At 43.2% G+C, this 22,514-nt stretch overlaps 1 protein-coding gene across 1 annotated transcript in view; it reads left to right on the top strand.

Moving 5' to 3' along the window:
• LOC112214793 (mitogen-activated protein kinase kinase kinase kinase 2-like) overlaps positions 1–12,967 on the top strand; it is a 32,389-nt gene extending 19,422 nt beyond the window's left edge. The window contains exons 12-32 of the mRNA XM_042298408.1: positions 2,770–2,880; positions 3,429–3,498; positions 4,641–4,699; positions 4,852–4,904; positions 5,187–5,225; positions 6,100–6,133; positions 6,281–6,443; positions 8,211–8,386; positions 8,947–8,988; positions 9,259–9,343; positions 9,423–9,502; positions 9,755–9,815; positions 10,059–10,182; positions 10,342–10,400; positions 10,486–10,589; positions 10,986–11,169; positions 11,314–11,406; positions 11,507–11,593; positions 11,746–11,816; positions 11,930–11,985; positions 12,100–12,967. Of these exons, the coding sequence (XP_042154342.1) occupies positions 2,770–2,880; positions 3,429–3,498; positions 4,641–4,699; positions 4,852–4,904; positions 5,187–5,225; positions 6,100–6,133; positions 6,281–6,443; positions 8,211–8,386; positions 8,947–8,988; positions 9,259–9,343; positions 9,423–9,502; positions 9,755–9,815; positions 10,059–10,182; positions 10,342–10,400; positions 10,486–10,589; positions 10,986–11,169; positions 11,314–11,406; positions 11,507–11,593; positions 11,746–11,816; positions 11,930–11,985; positions 12,100–12,187 (1,839 nt within the window). The 3' untranslated portion in view covers positions 12,188–12,967. The remainder of the gene's footprint in view (positions 1–2,769; positions 2,881–3,428; positions 3,499–4,640; positions 4,700–4,851; positions 4,905–5,186; positions 5,226–6,099; positions 6,134–6,280; positions 6,444–8,210; positions 8,387–8,946; positions 8,989–9,258; positions 9,344–9,422; positions 9,503–9,754; positions 9,816–10,058; positions 10,183–10,341; positions 10,401–10,485; positions 10,590–10,985; positions 11,170–11,313; positions 11,407–11,506; positions 11,594–11,745; positions 11,817–11,929; positions 11,986–12,099) is intronic.
• The last annotated feature ends 9,547 nt before the right edge of the window (positions 12,968–22,514 follow it).

The following is a 22,514-nucleotide window of genomic DNA, read 5'->3' as shown; positions in this document are numbered from 1 at the left end:
CCTCCATTTGGCAATCTGACCATAATTCTATCCTTCTGATTCCTGCTTACAAGCTAAAACTACAGCAGGAAGCACCAGTGACTCACTCAATACGGAAGTGTTCAGATGACGCGTGTTCTACGCTACAGGACTGTTTTGCTAGAACAGACTGGAATATGTTCCGGGATTCATCCAATGGCATTGAGGAGTATACCACCTTAGTCACAGGCAACATCAATAAGTGCATTTACGATGTCGTCCCCACAGTGACCGTACATACATATCCCAACCAGAAGCCATGGATTACAGGCAACATCCGCATCGAGCTTAAGGCAAGACATGCCGCTTTCAAGGAGCGTAACACTAATCCGGAAATGCCCTCAGATGAACCATCAAACAGGCAAAGCGTCAATGCAGGACTAAGATTGAATCTTACTCCACCGGCTCTGATGCTCGTCAGATGTGGCAGGGCTTGCAGATTATTACGGACTACAAAGGGAAACCCAGTCGCGAGCTGCCCAGTGATGCGAGCCTACCAGATGATCTAAATGCCTTTTATGCTCGCTTCGAGGCAAGCAACACTGAAGCATGCACTCCATAGCCGATGTGAGCAAGAACTTTAAATAGGTAAACATTCACAAGGCCGCAGGGCCAGACGGATTACTAGGACGTGTACTCAGAGCATGGGTGGACCCAACTGGCAAGTGTCTTCACTGACATTTTCAACCTTTCCCTAACCGGGTCTGTAATACCTACATGTTTCAAGCAGACCACCATAGTCCCTGTGCCCAAGAATGCAAAGGTAACCTGCCTAAATGACTACCGACCCGTAGCACTCACGTCAGTAGCCATGAAGTGCTTTGAAAGGCTGGTCATGGCTCACATCAACAACTTCATCCCGGAAACCCTAGACCCAATCCAATTCGCATACCGCCCCAACACATCCATAGATGATGCAATCTTAATCGCACTCCACACTGCCCTTTCCCACCTGGACAAAAGGAACACCTATGTGAGAATGATGTTCATTGACAGCTCAGCATTCAACAGCATAGTGCCCACAAAGCTCATCACTAAGCTAAGGTCCATGGGACTAAACACCTAACTCTGCAACTGGATCCTGGACTTCCTGACGGGCCGCTCCCAGTTGGTAAGTGTAGGCAACAACACATTTTCCACGCTGATCCTCAACGCGGGGGCCCCTCAGGGGGGCGTGCTTAGTCCCCTCCTGTACTCCCTGTTCACCCATGATTGTGTGGCCAGGCACAACTCTAACACCATCATTAAGTTTGCTGATGACACAACAGTGGTAGGCCTGATCACCGACAACAATGAGAGCCCATAGGGAGAAGGTCAGAGACTTGGCAGTGTGGTGCCAGGACAATGACCTCTCCCTCAATGTGAGCAACACAAATGAGATGATCGTGGACTACAGGAAGGAGGGCCAAACATGCCCCCATTAACATCGATGGGACTGTAGTAGAGCGGGTTGAGAGCTTCAAGTTCCTTGGTGTCCATATCACCAACAAACTATCATGGTCCAAACACACTAAGACAGTCGTGAAGAGGGCACGACAACACCTTTTCCACCTCAGGATATTTGGCATGGGTCCCCAGATCCTCAAAATGTTCTGCAGCTGCACCATCTAGAGCATCCTGACCGGCTGCATCACCGCCTGGTATGGCAACTGCTCAGCATCTGACAGTAAGGCGCTACAGAGAATGTAGTGCGTACGGCCCAGTACATCACTGGGGCCAAGCTTCCTGATATCCAGGACCTACATACTAGGCGGTGTCAGAGGAAGGCCTAAAAAATTGTTAGACTCCAGTCACCCAAGTCATAGACTGTTCTCTCTGCTACCGTTCGACAAGTGGTACCGGAGCACCAAGTGTAAGGAACGACGCTGGTAGACGAGAAGCAGGTACAGGGAGTGAACATTTAATGAGCAACGGACATGGAACAGGACAGGACAGTCTCTGGACATGAACACATATTGACATTAATGTTGACACCGGGAACAAACGGGGGAGCAGACAGTTATAGACAGGGCAATCAACAAAGGGAAGGAGTCCAGGTGAGTCCAATGAGCGCTGTTGCGCGTAATGATGATGACAGGTGTGCGTAATGAAGGGTAGCCTGCCGCCCTTGAGCGCTAGAGAGGGAGAGCGGGAGCAGGCGTGACACCAAGTCTAGGTTCAAAAGGCTCCTTAACAGCTTCTACCCCCAAGCCCTAAGACTGCTGAACAATTAATAAAATGGCCACCCAGACTATTAACATTTGATTTTACAATGCTGCTACTCGCTGTTCATTATCTATGCATAGTCACTTTACCCCTACCTACATGTACAAATTACCTTGACTAACCTGTATCCCCGCACATTGACTCTAACGGTACCCACTGTATATACAGTAGACTCTGTATTGTTATTTTATTGTGTTACTTTTTATTTTATTTTTTACTTTAGTTTATTTAGTAAATATTTTCTTAACACTATTTCTTGAACTGCAATGTTGGTTAAGTAAGGGCTGGTAAGTAAGCATTTCATAGTAAGGTCTACACCTGTTGTATTCGGTGCATGTGACAAATAAAATTGGATTTGATCTAAAGCCTCTGTCTGAGGTCCAAAAATCATAGCCATCCTAGGACCCTGTGTTTATTTCTATAGGGGCCCATAACACGGATACAGCTGCTGAGAGAGGTCAAGGAAACTAATGATGAAGTGATTTATTGATGTCGTGCCACATAAAAGCTATAGGTCATTAGCTGTATCTCTTGTCGTCTCCCCAGCACCCGTTTGTGACCCAGTTGCTGACCCGTAACCTGATTATTGAGCTGCTGGACATGGCCAATAACCCTGACCTCCACTCCACACACAGCATGGACGACAACGATCGGGAGGTGAGGATAGGTGACCAAGGACAGACAGACATGCACACACACATGCAGGCATGCAAGTACACACGCCGAATGCACACCCACACTGTTAGGAGACCAAGGTGCAGCGTGGTAGGCATACATTATACTTTTATTTTAAATGACACCAAAAAACAACAAAATGAAAAACGGGCATAAAGCTATATGCAGTGCAGAAAGCAACTACACACAAACAAGATCCCACAACTGAAGGAGGGAAAAAGGGCTGCCTAAGTATGATCCCCAATCAGAGACAACGATAGACAGCTGACTGGGAACCATACCCGGCCAACAAAGAAATAGACAAACTAGAATGCCCAACCAAATCACACCCTGACCTAACCAAATAGAGAAATAAAAAGCCTCTCTAAGGTCAGGGCGTGACACACACACAAACATACAAATCACACACACACACTTGCTTTGTAACACATGGCAATCACCTAGCTCTCTCTGGAACATTGCTTGGTCCTAGTGTGATTTATTCTGTGAATGTATAACACATCCGTGTGTGTGTATGTGTTTGTCTGTAGAATGGAGAAGCTGCTCCTGATAAGATCCAGTCTGCAGGGAAACTCCCGAGGACCCTGTCTGAAGAGCAGTGTGAGTCTTCAAATCAATACACAATTTGTACACTGAAACCCCATCGTCCGCCCACACAACGAACCATCACAACAATGTGTGAAGAGTTTATAGAAGTACTCATGTCAACATATGAAAAACCATCCTAATAAACAATGTCAATGAGAGGCTTCTGCCCTGAACATCTTCATCTGAAATGTGGTCTGGCTATTACTGTTAATACGGTACATCCGCCCAGGTAATTAAAGTGATCACTCATCTGTAGTTAGAGAAGGGCGTGTATGTGTGTTGATTGTCGATTGTGAGTTTGTGTGTGTGAGCGTGCGTATCTATCTGTATGTCTGTGTGTTTGTGTGTGTGTGTATCCGTGTGTATTGTGTGTGCTTGTAGAGTTGAGGTCAACATCACCCTTACTGGCATAATGTGTGAAACTGGGGCAGATGGAGCAGGACACAACACAACACACTTAGGTTCCTGACCTCTGTGACAAGAAGCCCATTGAGATTTGGAGGTGGTGGAGATGAAGTCCCCAAGTCTCAGAGTCACCCGACACAGAGGTCATAGAGGGGTCACTGTCCTGCACACGCACATGGCATGTTCCCTCTGTGGTCCTCTGACGTGGTTCTGGGGGGAGGAGGTGGGGGAAGCGAGGAGTGGGGGGTGATTGAGGAACTATTGCTGTGTCTCATATCAGTGAGGTTACAGCATACACAGGGTGTGGTGATGGTGGACAATGCGCCCACGCTGCAGCTGCCAGGGACAAGACAGCTTATATTTAGACAAGCATGTCAACACGAAAACAAATACATGGTGCTAGTGGAGAGGGGTGTTGTAACTCTTCTTGTTTGGGCATCACAATGGGTCTTCTGGGGTGAAAGGTAAAGTTGCCTGAAGCCGATGACTTGGTATTACTGTAACACAGTGATATGGGTTCAGTATGAGAGTAGTTTACCAATCAATCTGAATAGGCAACAGGGGATGATAAGAGGACAGTGGGATAGCAGATCCACCTGGATTTTATCCTCTGGCACTGATAGTAAATTCATCACATAAAATGATCATGCCATATTATAAAACATGTTTTTGCTCAGCAGTTATTAAATACATATATTGTATTGAAGTGTACATTTTCCTCATGATCAACTTAGTTGTGTTTCCCTTAGTTGACCAGGTGAAGTTTGGGCCTCCGTTGAGGAAAGTGACAGAGCCTTATCCTGATATGGTGAGTCACATTTCTTTCTTGTGTTTGACATGTTGGAGTTTAAGGTCAAGTCAACATAGAATGACTATTTGGGGCAGTGGGGGATGTATGAGTTCTATTAATAGGGATATTATGGGTGTGTATGTTGTTGATGATTCTTCGTAATTTTTCAGCAAAGCTCGTCCGGAGACGATTGGGATGTCTCAGAAGAGGACACTGAGTCACCGTAAGATGCTCCTCTTCCACAGTTTACTATTGGTAGCAGTACGTCAAGCAAACATTATTATGAGCATTATTTCAAATCTACTGTCTGTGTGTATGGCCATGGACCTGACGTCCCCACTAGAGCAAGTTTACAGGAGAACAATCATTTTAAAAACCTGAATCCATAACAGAAGACACTAGCTCCAACCCTCCCATTGTCACAGAATAGGTGGTTCTCTGTCACATCATGTTCTCAGAACTAGTGGCTCCAGAGAGAGATTAACATCTTGTCTTCCTGTTTCAGGAGCCTGTTGGAATGTGTGGAGGAAGCTCTGCAGCTGAGGTAGGCCAGCAGACCACCCATTGTAAAAACACTATTCAGCAGTATTCTACCCGGCGACAATGCCTCTTATCAAGGAAGCTGTGGAAGTTTGTTTTAATCACATTGAAATGATTACCTTTTGAATACTTGACATTATTTGATAAAGAACTAAATAATATTTGATCACTGATTATTGTTGTTGGGGTATGCATATTCACAATTAATTGACCCTGCCCTGCTCCAAATCTTGTCCTAATAAGAGCCAACATAATTGACCCCATGTCAGTTTATAGACTGTGAAAGCAAGCATCCCACAAAGAAAGGAAATCTGATTTACCTTTGATTTAGTAGAGAGTGCATGAGCATTAATGGTGCTACACATAAGATTTTTTACAATTAATTTCAGAAAATGTCCATAATATATCTGCAGTAGTAGTGGAATGATTGTTTCAAAGTATTACCTATCCGACAGTGTTTGCTATTTGCAGTGATATTCTCCTGTTGTCAAATTGGGAAAGCTGTTATTACTTTGTGGCTGTGTTATCTAGTGGAAATCGTGTCAAGCTGCCAATGTATCGCTCTGCCATTTCCTGATTGCTAAAATTCTACACTGTATGTGAGAAAACAAACACGGAATATTGTAGGGAATCATTGTACCATCTTTTATAAATCAATGTGAATAACCACAGGTGTTTTCTTTCCCAGCTGTTTGAAGCTGGTGGACCCAAAGTAAAAGGCTCAAGTGCAAGTCTCAAATGGAATGAGGGGAGGGGGGAAATGCATTGGAATTCAGTCATGTGCTGTTGCAATTTATACCTAGCTTCCACATAGGGGAGACATTCTGAGAAGTTATATGTGTAACACTAACATTACCATTGACTATTTCTTTTTCCAGGAGCTTAACCATTAAGAGAGTGCCATCTGCTGGTGTAAGTAGCAATAACAGAATGCCAAGAAAACAGATCTTCTGAAACAATCAAGTGTTACACAAGATATGAAGATAATCCTTTATACCTTTCAGCTATTTCTTATTGTATTATGTGATAGTGGTTTGTCTAATGTTTCTGGTTGTGTAGGGGGGTAATGGTGGGAGGAAGAGTGGGTTATTCAGCCCTTCCACTTCCTCCCTGCCTGCCATCAGCTCATTCTGTCCCACCCTGGAGGACAAGGACCTCACCCTTGGCCCCAGCTCCAGCCTGGGGCCCGACTCCACCCACACACCCAAAAACTTCACGGCAGGTACGGAACATCCACAAACAGAGTCAATGTTTACAGGCCATATTTCAATCTGTCATGACAACTGATTTGGTTCTGGGTGCTGAGATTAATATACAGTGCCTTCAGTAAGTATTCACACCCCTTGTCTTTTTCCACATTTTGTTGTGTTACAGCCTGAATTTAAAATGTGTTCAATTAAGATTGTGTGTCACTGATCTACACACAACACCCCATAATGTCAAAGTGGAATAATGATTTTAGAAATGTTTACAAATTAATTAAAAAATTTGAAGCTGAAATGTATTGAGTCAATAGATATTCAACCCTTTTGTTATGGCAAGCCTAAATAAGTGCAGGTGTAAAGATGTGCTTAACAAGTCACATACGTTTCATGGACTCAATCTGTATACAATAATAGTGGTTAACATGATTTTTAAAATTACTACCTCATCTCTGTACCCCACACATACAATTACCTGTAAGGTCCCTTTGTCGAGCAGTGAATTTTAAGCACATATTCAACCACAAAGACTAAAGAGGTTTTCCAATGGTTCGAAAGAAGGGCACCTATTGGTAAATGGGTAAAAAAAAAGCAGACATTGAATATCCCTTTGAGCATAGTGAAGTTATCAATTACACTTTGGATAGTGTATCAAAACACCCAGTCACTACAAAGATACAGGCGCCTTTTCTAACTTGGAGAGTAAGGAAACTGCTCTGGGATTTCACCATGAGGCCAATGGTGATTTTAAAAGTTACAGAGTTTAATGGCTGTGATAGGAGATAACTGGGGATGGATCAACAACATTGTAGTTACTCCACAATACTAACATAAATGACAGAGTGAAAAGAAGGAAGCCTGTACAGAATAAAACATGCATCCTGTTTGCAATAAGGCACTAAAATAATACTGCAAAAAATGTGGCAAAGAAATCAACTTTAGCGTTATGTTTGGGGCAAATCCAACACAACACATCACTGAGTACCACTCTTCAGAATTTTAAGCGTGGTGGTGGCTGCATCATGTTAGGGGTATTCTGGTAATCGGGAAGGATGACATTTTTTGTGATAAAAAGAAACAGAATAGAGCTATGCACAGGTAACCCTGGAGGATAACTTGGTTCAGTCTGCTTTCCAACAGACACTGAGAGACAAATTCACCTTTCAGCAGGACAAATACCTCAAACACAAGGCCAAATATACACTGGAGTTGCTTACCAAGATGACATTGTTCCTGACATCCCAGAGTCGCCTCTCAATAATAGACTGACGAGTTTCAGAAGAAAGTTCTTTATTTCTGACCATTTTGAGCCTGTAATTGAACCCACAAATGCTGATGCTCCAGATACTCAACTAGTCTAAAGAAGGCCATTTTTATTGCTTCTTTAAAAAGAACAACAGTTGCAACAACATAATTGCAAAAGGGTTTTCTAATGATCAATTAGCCTTTTAAAATGATAAACTTGGATTAGCTAACACAATGTGCCATTGGAACACAGGAGTGATGGTTGCTGATAATGGGCCTCTGTACGCCTATGTAGATATTCCATTAAAAATCTGCCATTTCCAGCTACAATAGTCATTTACAACATTAACAATCTCTACACTGTATTCCTGATCAATTTTATGTTATTTTAATGGACAAAAAAATGTGTTTTTCTTTCAAAAAGAAGGACATTTCTATGTGACTTGTATCTTCGGTGTGTTTTAATCCAATTCCATCTATGCTAAGATCGACAGCCCGTTTCAACATGATTTTCCCCTCCATCCTCTTGTGTGGTTCTCCAGTCTTGGCCAGGTGTTCTGCAACTCAGGACATCAGCAGACAGTGGTGTAGTGACCCCAGTGTTTCTGAGGGGGGCGCCGTACAGGCAGAGAAGAAGAAGACAGAAGGGGTGACCTCATCATGCAGAGAAACCTCTCTCTCTCCAGAGTGGAGCACACTGAGGAGGAAGACGAACTCTGTGAGTTTAAAACACAGGGCAATGTTGCCTCACTACATACAGTATCTGTACATAGCTTCATATCCATACTGTAGTTGCTGAATGGCGGTGACAGTTGGCTTCAACACATTGTATGGATTTGAGGCTACCAGTAGACGGTAGCCTTAACCAGTACATAGCCAGTACTCAGGGGTTCAATTCAATGTGAAGTCAGACACTTCCAAGGAATAAGTGAAATTCCAGCATAATAGTAATAATGTGCCATTCATTTTTTGATTGGAATTTGAATTCACTTCCTAAACTGACTGAAATGAAATGGAATTGACATCAACCCTGGTACTGACAAAAAAAGTGTGTGGTTTGTTAACCTAATAACATGTTTCAATACATTCTTCCATATCCCCTTTAATAAACCATCCTTTTGTAACATTTCATGTAGGAAGACAGAATTCAGAGACGCCCAGTTCCTAGGGCGCTGCTTTGTGACATGAATTTAAACAACATCCTCATTTGAACGACACCGTTATCATAATTTTTTGCCGTTGTTGTTGTTGTTGTGTTTAACCCTGTTTCATTTCTAGAGAGCTGATTGCCATGGACTCCCTCCTACCCCTCAAGTTCATGTAAGTGCAGAGGTCTAGTCAAACAGCATGTGCCCTAAGACAGTACAGAGAGGCTGTTGCATCAATAACTAACAATATTTCCACATGCTTTATGAACAGGCTATGTAGCTAATGGCTATTGGTCTCAAAAACGCTTGACGGAATGCTCACTGCAACAACGGTTTGCTAAGATGAACATTAAACCCATTATAATAGTCCAACCATGCTTATTGTACAGCAATGTAGAAATAGCCACTGTGATAGTACAACGTGTATCGTTTTGTTTCGTAGATGGGTGCCTGTTTCTCTAAAGTCTTCAATGGTTGTCCTTTGACGATCCACTGTGCTGTGACCTGGATTCTCCCTAAAACGAGAGGTAGGGGTCCAGAACGGGTTAAAGAGGTTAAGACAAGGTCATTACAGATGGCCGTGACATTATCTTGTCTCTTCCTCAGATCAGTATCTTATTCTGGGGGCAGAAGAGGGTGTCTACACCCTCAACCTCAACGAGCTCCATGAGGACACCCTGGAGAAGGTAACAGTTTAGATATTGATGAATGTGGGGAAGTATGAATTAATGTGGGTAGTCTGCGTTAAAATTCCAGAGCATACCACTAATACTATTCTACTGAGCCATTTACTTTATGTTCATATTCTTATCTTATTGTTGTTGTATTGTCGAGAAGGAACCTGCGAGTAGGCATTTCTTTAGACAGTGTATACCATGTGTTTCCTGTACATACGACTAATAAAACTTCAAATGAATACCTCTCTCTTCCCCCCACAGTTGCTCCCACAAAGATGTACCTGGCTGTTTGTCATGAACAATGTCCTGATGTCTGTATCAGGTAGAGCTCTACCTTAATTACACACCTATCATGTTGTTCATAGGATCCTACTCCATCAACTCCAGTAATAAACCAGACCTGGTTGCAAATAGTATTTCAGTGTTTGCTTGAGTTCCAGGTGGGCGGGGTTTGCACTTTTGAGACTTTTCCATTGGTTGCATTGCACCAGGCAAGCTCAATCAAGCACTGCTAAATTTGAACACGGGTTCTTACCATTCCTCCCCTCTCCAACCCCATCCCCAGGGAAGTCTTCCCAGCTGTACTCCCACAGTCTGACGGCTCTGTTTGAACAGAGGGGCCACAAGCAGCAGAAACAGAGTCACCTGTCCCTCAGTACCAACCGCCTCACTGAGAGGATCAACCCCAGGCAGAGGGGTGTGTGTGTGTGTGTGTGTGTGTGTGTGTGTGTGTTTGTGTGTGTGTGTGCGTGCGTGCGCATCAATGTGTTCGGGTTCAATTTGTCTTCAATATACAGTATGTGCCTGTCCTAATTTAAAGTAAAAATATATGAAATGTAAATCAGCAGGAAATATGCTGTAACTGTGAAGATACCAGACACTAAAGGCTGTCGAAGATGCAGCGTGGGTAAGTGAAATTTGGCACTGCATTATGTTCAATCACAACACAGAAAGCTGCTTCAATTGAAATGGCTTTTTCTCCTCTCTCCTAGCAAGAAACCCACACACAGACAGCACGTTCCTGTGTGGGGCTGTTCCATCAGGTCTAATTCTACTCTTGTGGTATGAGCCTCTGCAGAGGTTCTTGCAGCTCAAGGTGTGTATCGACATAACAATTATTCCATACAACATACACTTGACTGGCCTGCACAGAGCCCTGACCCTCAACCCCTATTGAACACCTTTGGGATGAATTGAAACTCCGACTGCGAGCCAGGCCTAATCGCCCAACATCAGTGCCTGACATCACTAATGGTCTTGTGGCTGAATAGAAGCAAGTTCCTGAAGCAATGTTCCAGCATCTAGTGGAAATCCTTCCTAGAAGAGTGGAGGCTGTTATAGCAGCAAAGGGGAGGACCGACTCTATATTAATGCCCATGATTTTGGAATGAGATGTTCGACGAGCAGGTGTCCACATACTTTTGTGGTGCATGTATATGAACCGTGTCTGTAAGACTTGTAAAATTGTCTTTCTACACTTTTTCCCTCTCAGCATATAGACATACGTCTACCGGATTCGCTCCCTATCTTTGAGCTACTGGTGTTAGTGAAGGATGAGTTCCCACAGCTATGTGTAGGGGTTGGGGACTGTGCTGCAGAGGGAGGGAAACCACCATCCAACCAGCAGCTGAAGTTCGACATCATAGAGTTGAACGGCACACCAAATTCTTCACCAGGTAGCACAGAGATGTCAGATATTAGGATTTGAACCGTATGACATTGTGTAGAGAAATTGTATAACCTTAATTCTCTCTCTCTCTCATTCTTTCTTTCTCTCTGTCTTTGTATATGTGCATGTGTGTGTGTGCGTGTGTGTACAGAGAGTACGCCGGCCCGGACCCGGACCGGAGCCGGACCGGGAGCCATGCAGGCAACACAGCTGGACAGAGACACGGTTCTCATTGTACTGGAGAGTGAGTCTATTGGAATATATTACATCCTACCTAGAATATCATTAGCACCACCTGCCTTTTAATGTCCACTACTAACGGTATCTTTAATGTCACTTTACAGAGACTGTGAAGATTGTCAACCTACAAGGTCTTCCCTCCAAGGAGCTGGCTTCTGAACTTGTGTTTGACTTCCCCATTGAAACACTAAGTACTAACTTCATTCAATCTCAATAATACCTCATAGAATGTTCTCAATTCATCACCACATCATAGGTACAGGCAGGGGTGAGGTACTGTAGTTACAGCCACACACTACGTGCGTGGAAGATTTTGTTTGTGACTTTACTGTTGTGTGGCTAGTTTGTTTACAGGACAGTGTTCTGGCTTTCTGGAAGCATGGTCTTAAAGGGAGGAGTCTTCACACAAATGAGGTGATTATGTTTCATTGTAATGCACTCATAAAAATGAAATAAAAGGCTTGATCTGCATTGGAAGTATATTATCTCGCCGAAACAGTGAAATACATTTACGTTCATCTTTGTAGGTCACGCAGGAAATCACAGACGAAAGCAGAGTATTCCAGGTCTTGGGGACGAACAGGTATGCTCCAAACGCTGGTCTGTTACCTTGAATACCACATTATGTGTGTTCGCATTAGGGGTCAAAGGTTATCTGAGAAAATCAATCACATTCGATCTTTTGTCGTTTCCGTAGGGATATCGTCCTTCAGAGTACCCCCACAGAGGACCCGTCAGCCATGACCAACCTCTATATCCTGACAGGCCATGAAAGCAGCTACTGAGAGAAGAGAGAAAAGGACTGAAAGAAAATAATATAAATTGGGATTAAAGTAAGAAGAGAAGAAGAATGTGTCTTGAGATGGGAAGTGCTTTTCTGGCACCTAATAAACTCACGAGCGAACAAGCCCCCTCACTGTAGACTTGTCTTAAACGGAACTAACCCCCTCTACCTGCATATGGGGAACAGACAGACCATGGGAGACTCTCACACACTAAACCGCAGGGAGATAACTGAGCTGGTGTGTGTTTGTGGAAGGACTTGTAAAAAAAGACTTGTCAGAGAGAGCCCCCTGTCGTGACCTCTAACCCCTTGAATGACACAAACTACTTTTAACCTTGCATAACCCCATTGTCCATTTTTACTGGTTTGACTGATAACTGAAGTCTGATCTGTCTCCTTAAACAACATTGTGAACACCACCCTGCTCTGTCCACTAACTGTAGTATTACTATGTAACGTCATGGCATAGGTGGCGCCACTCCAAGATGTCAACATAAATAGTTTAGAAAATATGTGCCATAGAATCAGAGGGCCACTACATTCTAAAAGTGCTTTGAAATACTTTACTGAGATCAATTTAAAGGCCTGTTTCCCAGACCCAGATGAAGACTATTCCTGCACTAAAAAGGGCTTGCAACATGTGTTTGTTTGCCACAAAGTCCTCAAAGACTGGTAGTGATACTATGTTGTGTTTAATGATTTTGGTTTGGTTTGGTTTGGTTGTGCAGTATGAGGCCCAATGTAACACTCATCATCCATGAAATACACTTGAAGGAGCATGCATGTTGCTTTTTGAATTTTCTTTTAGCAAAATCATGTGTGTGAATATGGATTTAAGAGATTTTATGTATATTTAGTTTTAACTTACGCCAAACAATATATTTTTTCAAAGACGAGAGAGAGAGAGAGTCGTTAGGGTTTGGCCGTCATTGTAAATAAGAATTTGAGTGGAGGGAGAGAGAGAGAATTAGAGGGAGCATAGCTAAATTCACAGAGGACACCAGATAAGACAGTAGATTTATATCAGATATAACAGACTGACCCTAGCCCCCTGGAACATAGACTATTGCAGCATAGATACTGGAGGCTGAGACATGGGGGGGTGGGGGACACTGTGGCCCCGGACAGGGCAAACCAGGCAGGATTAAAACCCCACCCAGTTTGCCAAAGTACAGCCCACACACCACTTGAGGGATATCAACTTACTACCCTTAGACAAGGCTGAGTATAGCCCACAAGATTTCCTCCACCGCACAAGAACCAAGGGGCGCAAAACCGGACAGGAAGATCACGTCAGTGACTCAACCCACTCAAGTAATGCACCCCTCCTAGGGACGGCATGGAAGAGTACTAGTAAGCCAATGACTCAGCCCCCTGCAATAGGGTCAGAGACATGGATTAGCTTTTCTGCATAATTTTTGACCCCCCAAAAAATGTTTTTTTTTTTCAATGTTACAAAGATGGAGAAAAGCTGCCCTTGAAATATTCTTGATATGTTCGTCAAAAGAGAGATCAGAGTCCAGAGTAACGCCAAGTTACTTCACAGTTTTATTTGAGACGACTGTACAACCATCAAGATTAATTGTCAGATCCAACAGAAGATCTCTTTGTTTCCTGGGACCTTGAACTAGCATCTCTGTTTTGTCCGAGTTTAAAAGTAAACCATTCGTCGCTATCCACTTCCTTATGCATGAAACACAGGCTTCCAGGGTAGGACATTTTGTGCCTTCACCATGTTTCATCGAAATGTACAACTGTGTGTTGTCCACATGACATTTTTAATCATGTGTATCTGCCGTCTCATTGGCTAGAATGGTCTCACCTGATCTTACCTCCGGACTACCTTCCATTTTTGAAGACATTTATTTTCATTGTTAGAGCAGCCACTTGATTATCTGGTCAAGCCACAATATCATCTGTGGCTGAGGCCAATATAGAGTGATAGGAATAACGTACTTCAGTAGCCTTTTTTTGAGCTAAGATAGATGATGAGGAGGAGACCTGGGTACTGTTAAATCGATGAAGGTAGCTCGAAGTGGACTTGTGATCATTTTCTGTGTTTCTTCCGTCCAGGGGTAGAGGGTGCCTTGTGTCACGTGCCTCGGGACAAGACCTGTGATTTGCTTTGCTCTCTGGAGCAGGGCGCCTTTGAAAGGATTCGTTGCGGGGGTGACGTTGTGTTGAGGTGGAGCAACTGACATTGAAGATTCCCCAGTGGCGAGCGTGGTGAAGAAATTGTCTATCTTTTTTAGTTTTGAAGCAGTCTTTACCTGATAAAGCCATGTTAGGATATGTCAGTTATACCGGGAGAGCTTTTGTGCCAAACCCACTAAGGTGTTTCAGATGCCAAGCTTATGGTCATGTTGCAGCAGTGTGTAGGAGGGAGATTCCGAGATGTGAGAAGTGTGCAGGAGGAATTTGTAGTATCGGTGGAAAAAACTGTGTCAATTGTGGGGGTGCCCATGTTGCTAGCGATCAGAAGTTACCGGTGCAAGAGAGAGGCAGTGAAAACAGATGCCCTAGAGCAGCTTTTCCCAAACTCAGTCCTGGGGACCCAAAAGGGTGCACATTCTGGTTGTTGCTCTAGCACTACACAGCTGATTCAAATAACCAAAACGTGATGATGAGTTCATTATTTGAATCAGCTGTGTAGTGCAAGTGCAAAAACCAAAACGTGCACCCTTTGGGGTCCTCGGGACCGGGTTTTGGAAACGCTGAACTAGTAATATATATAGATGTACTGTAGGATTAGTTGGTCTTATGTAGTAGTGCTATATGCAGTAGATTTAGGGTTAGTTTGTGGTATGTAGTAGCTCTGTATAGATGTAGGGTTAGTTGGTGGTATGTAGTAGCTCTATATAGATGTAGGGTTAGTTGGTCTTATGTAGTAGTGCTGTATAGATGTAGGGTTAGTTGGTGGTATGTAGTGGTGCTGTATAGATGTAGGGTTAGTTGGTGGTATGTAGTAGCTCTATGTAGGGTTAGTTGGTGGTATGTAGTAGCTCTATATAGATGTAGGGTTAGTTGGTGGTATGTAGTAGTGCTGTATAGATGTAGGGTTAGTTGGTGGTATGTAGTGGTGCTATATGCAGAAGATTTAGGGTTAGTTGGTGGTATGTAGTAGCTCTATATAGATTTAGGGTTAGTTGGTGGTATGTAGTAGCTCTATATAGATGTAGGGTTAGTTGGTGGTATGTAGTAGCTCTATATAGATGTAGGGTTAGTTGGTGGTATGTAGTGGTGCTGTATAGATGTAGGGTTAGTTGGTGGTATGTAGTAGCTCTATATAGATGTAGGGTTAGTTGGTGGTATGTAGTAGCTCTATATGGATGTAGGGTTAGTTGGTGGTATGTAGTGGTGCTGTATAGATGTAGGGTTTGTTGGTGGTATGTAGTGGTGCTGTATAGATGTAGGGTTAGTTGGTGGTATGTAGTAGTGCTGTATAGATGTAGGGTTAGTTGGTGGTATGTAGTAGTGTTGTATAGATGTAGGGTTAGTTGGTGGTATGTAGTAGCTCTGTATAGATGTAGGGTTAGTTGGTGGTATGTAGTAGCTCTGTATAGATGTAGGGTTTGTTGGTGGTATGTAGTAGTGCTGTATAGATGTAGGGTTAGTTGGTGGTATGTAGTAGTGCTATATGCAGAAGATTTAGGGTTAGTTGGTGGTATGTAGTAGCTCTGTATAGATGAAGGGTTAGTTGGTGGTATGTAGTAGTGCTATATGCAGAAGATTTAGGGTTAGTTGGTGGTATGTAGTAGCTCTGTATAGATGAAGGGTTAGTTGGTGGTATGTAGTAGTGCTGTATAGATGTAGGGTTTGTTGGTGGTATGTAGTAGTGCTGTATAGATGTAGGGTTAGTTGGTGGTATGTAGTGGTGCTGTATAGATGTAGGGTTAGTTGGTGGTATGTAGTAGCTCTATATAGATGTAGGGTTAGTTGGTGGTATGTAGTAGCTCTATATAGATGTATGGTTAGTTGGTGGTATGTAGTAGCTCTATATAGATGTAGGGTTAGTTGGTGGTATGTAGTGGTGCTGTATAGATGTAGGGTTAGTTGGTGGTATGTAGTGGTGCTGTATAGATGTAGGGTTAGTTGGTGGTATGTAGTAGCTCTATATAGATGTAGGGTTAGTTGGTGGTATGTAGTAGCTTTATATAGATGTAGGGTTAGTTGGTGGTATGTAGTAGCTCTGTATAGATGTAGGGTTTGTTGGTGGTATGTAGTAGTGCTGTATAGATGTAGGGTTAGTTGGTGGTATGTAGTAGCTCTATATAGATGTAGGGTTAGTTGGTGGTATGTAGTAGTGCTATATGCAGAAGATTTAGGGTTAGTTGGTGGTATGTAGTAGCTCTGTATAGATGTAGGGTTAGTTGGTGGTATGTAGTGGTGCTGTATAGATGTAGGGTTAGTTGGTGGTATGTAGTAGCTATATAGATGTAGGGTTAGTTGGTGGTATGTAGTAGCTCTATATAGATGTATGGTTAGTTGGTGGTATGTAGTAGCTCTATATAGATGTAGGGTTAGTTGGTGGTATGTAGTGGTGCTGTATAGATGTAGGGTTAGTTGGTGGTATGTAGTGGTGCTGTATAGATGTAGGGTTAGTTGGTGGTATGTAGTAGCTCTATATAGATGTAGGGTTAGTTGGTGGTATGTAGTAGCTTTATATAGATGTAGGGTTAGTTGGTGGTATGTAGTAGCTCTGTATAGATGTAGGGTTTGTTGGTGGTATGTAGTAGTGCTGTATAGATGTAGGGTTAGTTGGTGGTATGTAGTAGCTCTATATAGATGTAGGGTTAGTTGGTGGTATGTAGTAGTGCTATATGCAGAAGATTTAGGGTTAGTTGGTGGTATGTAGTAGCTCTGTATAGATGTAGGGTTAGTTGGTGGTATGTAGTAGCTCTATATAGATGTAGGGTTAGTTGGTGGTATGTAGTAGCTCTATATAGATGTAGGGTTAGTTGGTGGTATGTAGTGGTGCTATATGCAGTAGATGTAGGGTTAGTTGGTGGTATGTAGTAGTGCTGTATAGATGTAGGGTTAGTTGGTGGTATGTAGTAGCTCTATATAGATGTAGGGTTAGTTGGTGGTATGTAGTAGCTCTGTATAGATGTAGGGTTTGTTGGTGGTATGTAGTAGTGCTGTATAGATGTAGGGTTAGTTGGTGGTATGTAGTAGCTCTATATAGATGTAGGGTTAGTTGGTGGTATGTAGTAGTGCTTATGCAGAAGATTTAGGGTTAGTTGGTGGTATGTAGTAGCTCTGTATAGATGTAGGGTTAGTTGGTGGTATGATATAGATGTAGGGTTAGTTGGTGGTATGTAGTAGCTCTATATAGATGTAGGGTTAGATGTAGTGGTGCTGTATAGATGTTTAGTTGGTGGTATGTAGTGGTGCTGTATAGATGTAGGGTTAGTTGGTGGTATGTAGTAGCTCTATATAGATGTAGGGTTAGTTGGTGGTATGTAGTAGCTCTATATAGATGTAGGGTTAGTTGGTGGTATGTAGTAGCTCTGTATAGATGTAGGGTTTGTTGGTGGTATGTAGTAGTGCTGTATAGATGTAGGGTTAGTTGGTGGTATGTAGTAGCTCTATATAGATGTAGGGTTAGTTGGTGGTATGTAGTAGTGCTATGCAGAAGATTTAGGTTAGTTGGTGGTATGTAGTAGCTCTGTATAGATGTAGGGTTAGTTGGTGGTATGTAGTAGTGCTGTATAGATGTAGGGTTAGTTGGTGGTATGTAGTAGCTCTATATAGATGTAGGGTTAGTTGGTGGTATGTAGTAGCTCTATATAGATGTAGGGTTAGTTGGTGGTATGTAGTGGTGCTATATGCAGTAGATGTAGGGTTAGTTGGTGGTATGTAGTAGTGCTGTATAGATGTAGGGTTAGTTTGTGGTATGTAGTAGCTCTATATAGATGTAGGGTTAGTTGGTGGTATGTAGTAGCTCTGTATAGATGTAGGGTTTGTTGGTGGTATGTAGTAGTGCTGTATAGATGTAGGGTTAGTTGGTGGTATGTAGTAGCTCTATATAGATGTAGGGTTAGTTGGTGGTATGTAGTAGTGCTATATGCAGAAGATTTAGGGTTAGTTGGTGGTATGTAGTAGCTCTGTATAGATGTAGGGTTAGTTGGTGGTATGTAGTAGCTCTATATAGATGTAGGGTTAGTTGGTGGTATGTAGTGGTGCTATATGCAGTAGATGTAGGGTTAGTTGGTGGTATGTAGTAGTGCTGTATAGATGTAGGGTTAGTCGGTGGTATGTAGTAGCTCTATATAGATGTAGGGTTAGTTGGTGGTATGTAGTGGTGCTGTATAGATGTAGGGTTAGTTGGTGGTATGTAGTGGTGCTGTATAGATGTAGGGTTAGTTGGTGGTATGTAGTGGTGCTGTATAGATGTAGGGTTAGTTGTGGTATGTAGTAGCTCTATATAGATGTAGGGTTAGTTGGTGGTATGTAGTAGTGCTATATGCAGTAGATGTAGGGTTTGTTGGTGGTATGTAGTAGTGCTGTATAGATGTAGGGTTAGTTGGTGGTATGTAGTAGTGCTGTATAGATGTAGGGTTAGTTGGTGGTATGTAGTAGTGCTGTATAGATGTAGGGTTAGTTGGTGGAGATTTTTTCCCTTTCCCCTTATTTTTGTATCACAAAATGCTATCGACATGTTATCGACAACACACCACTGCACAGTAGGTGGCAGCATGCACAAATAAAATATGCAAATGCCATGATACTAAAGAATGAGATATGTTTTACTAAGGTTGGCGTCTTAGCGTTCATAGCCATGGTTATCAACTGTACTGCATAAACGGAACGTCAATCACAGCGTGCAGTTTGGTGCCTGGTTCAATGTGGGGACTCCTCCCACATTTGACCCCGCCCACCAGTGTTTTTTTTTGTCCATCTGAGGTTTGACAGTCACACACTGAATACAAACACACACGTTTGTGCAAGGCACACGTTGAACACAAACATATTTCATTTTTGAAGATCGTAAGAAATATTACATAAAGTGGTACCAGCACGTGTTGTAACACTTTTTGCTTCATGCTATATTTGAGACAAGCCACTGATATTGTTGCATTGAACAACATACTTGTTATGTATGTCATGTACTGTTACAATTGTGGTGATAAATGTTATAGCTTTGTAATTATATTATTTAATTGAGCATATATATCCAGTTACTACCTATCCTGATTTATAATGCTATTTACTTTCCTCATGAGAATGGAGACAGAATATACCATACAGACAAGCTGAATGTGCTTTTTACATTAAGTTATACCAGCTCCAGTACAGAGATCAGAGACTCGGGTGACTTCTATGTCATCTTTACTAAACAACATAACACATAACACAGTCCCTCTGGGGACTGTTCAAGGGCCTCTGGGTGCTCTTGAGGGGCCTCTGGGGACTGTTTAAGGGCCTTTGGGAGCTCTTAAGGGGCCACTGGCCACTGTTTAAGGGCCTCTGGGTGCTCTTGAGGGGCGACTGGCTGCTGTTTGAAGGCCTCTGGGTGCTCTTGAGGGGCCACTGTTTAAGGGCCTCTGGGTGCTCTTGAGGGGCCACTGGATGCTGATGGTATGTCAGGTGCTTCAGAAACTGTGCTCTGTTGATTATTGTTGCCGTAGCAATAGCAACAATGAAAGTGTGTCGCATTTCAACAACTGAAGCCACACGTTATGATCGTGAACTCTGAAAGAGAGGAATAACAGTAAAGTAACAAGTTATACAACTTAATTAAACACACCGATGTCACTGAAAAAACTGGGCAAATCAAAAAACGTGAACGTCAAATATATTCAATAAACAAAGAAAGAAATATTACCTCTGTGCCTCACTGAAGCTTGACCTTTGATGTGGTTGTTGACCTTTGATGTGGTTGTTGACCTTTGATGTGGTTGTTGACCTTTGATGTGGTTGTTGACCTTTGATGTGGTTGTTGACCTTTGATGTGGTTGTTGACCATATATTGTTCAGCCTTATGTGTAGAAGGGGCAGTGATGAACTTGACTGCTGATGCATTTTTTAATTTTGGGACTTCAATAACATACTTCAATAACATTTCACCCTCCAATAACATACTAACGTGTCTCTATACATCAAAGAAAATAAGCATAGACATAAAAGGCATGATAATTAGAAAGGCGTAAAATAAGCAATAGACATTTAATTTCATTATTGTATATACTATGTGTAGGCTGTGTAGACTCGCTATGTGTAACTTAGGGAATGGCCGTCGGCATCAACGATACACATTTAGAGCCTGCCAAACACAACAAGGCATACATTGACGAAGCACAGAAAATCAACGATCAAATTGATTACATAATTGTACATGTCAACTTAGGCTTACTGTTCAAGCAGGCAAATTTGTCCAAATAAGATTCCCTCATTGTAAGCAATTAGCTAGCTCACGTGCAAATGGGTTCTAATTAACACTATGCTAACATCGATGAGGTAGTTGGTTATATAAAGATATACCACTGCACTGGTATAACATGAGTATTACAAAGTACATTATGCATAATGACAGTCTCACTTACTTCCATGGTTTATGTTTTTATCCATGTAGGTTAGGTTCGATTAAGATTCACTTTCGTTGACATTGAACCTCAACTTGGGTGACCTTGAAGGAGACGGGAAGGTTTCGGGTTAAACGTGTTTGCCCACATTGAGCCCCGAGCTGCACACTCCTTCAGGGGCTTCTCCAGAAAATAGATGTGGCATCTGCGGAGAAGCACTTGGGTGTACTAGATTTTACTGCAGAATACTTACAAGATGTTTCGAACCATAGTGTCCCATCCTCCCAGGCTGCTGGCCTGGTGAAGGATCAGATAGGGACAAAGTGGTGGAATTAGTGGTGATGTTTTAATGGGTGTAGGGTTAGAGGAAGCCCAGTGGCCGGCAATGGGAGAAGATGGAGCTAAATGGTTTTTGTCCGACATTCTGCTAATTTTCTCATTGATTAAACATTTGATCTCAATACAGTTTTCTGTTTCCCAAAACGAGTTGGTAGACTTTCCCATTTGCCAAAGTTTTTAAAAACGGCGTTGTTTAGGAGTGCAATGGTGAGTTATTGTACACGCTCACTTTACATAGTAGGCGTTCCCTAACGGAAATATGCAAATAAATTCTAGAACTCGCCAATAGGCTCTTGCTAGCTCGTGCTTGGCTCTGCCCACCTCCTTGCTTATTTTGCCCGCTACGAATAATTTGCTCCCATTTCAAATGACAGGCTGTGGCAGCAGAAGGTGCGTGCTTAGCACCTGAAAAAGATATCGGATTGGAATGTGTCGTGTGTGGATCTGTGAAGCAGGACACCTATCAAAGGGGTTGGAGTGGCGCTAGAAGAGAATGCACATGATGTAACTAAAGAAAAAGAGTCAGTGGTTGGTGCACGCCGACTGATCCGTATGGTGGATGGTGTGAGGAAGCCCAGTGGTTGGTGCACGCCGACTGATCCGTATGGTGGATGGTGTGAGGAAGCCCAGTGGTTGGTGCACGCTGACTGATCCGTATGGTGGATGGTGTGAGGAAGCCCAGTGGTTGGTGCACGCTGACTGATCCGTATGGTGAATGGTGTGAGGAAGCCCAGTGGTTGGTGCACGCCAACTGATCCGTATGGTGAATGGTGTGAGGCAGCCCAGTGGTTGGTGCACGCCGACTGATCCGTATGGTGGATGGTGTGAGGAAGCCCAGTGGTTAGTTCACGCCGACTGATCCGTATGGTGAATGGTGTGAGGAAGCCCAGTGGTTGGTGCACGCCGACTGATCCGTATGGTGAATGGTGTGAGGAAGCCCAGTGGTTGGTGCACGCCGACTGATCCGTATGGTGAATGGAGGTGAGGAAGCCCAGTGGTTGGTGCACGCCGACTGATCCAAATGGAGTGAGGAAGCCCAGTGGTTGGTGCACGCCGACTGATCCGAATGGTGTGAGGAAGCCCAGTGGTTGGTGCACGCCGACTGATCCGTATGGTGAATGGAGTGAGGAAGCCCAGTGGTTGGTGCACGCCGACTGATCCGAATGGTGTGAGGAAGCCCAGTGGTTGGTGCACGCCGACTGATCCGTATGGTGAATGGAGTGAAGCCCAGTGGTTGGTGCACGCCGAAGCCCAGTGGTTGGTGCACGCCGACTGATCCGTATGGTGAATGGAGTGAGGAAGCCCAGTGGTTGGTGCACGCCGACTGATCCGTATGGTGAATGGAGTGAGGAAGCCCAGTGGTTGGTGCACGCCGACTGATCCGTATGGTGAATGGAGTGAGGAAGCCCATTATTTTGTTATTTGAAGAGTCTTTGCCCTTTGTACGTATATTTGGGTTATGTG

Source organism: Oncorhynchus tshawytscha, linkage group LG15 (assembly GCF_018296145.1).
Source record: "Oncorhynchus tshawytscha isolate Ot180627B linkage group LG15, Otsh_v2.0, whole genome shotgun sequence".
NCBI classification, from domain to species: Eukaryota; Metazoa; Chordata; class Actinopteri; order Salmoniformes; family Salmonidae; genus Oncorhynchus; species Oncorhynchus tshawytscha.
Note: the sequence above shows the minus strand (reverse complement) of the source record. Positions and strands in the feature narration are given on the sequence as shown.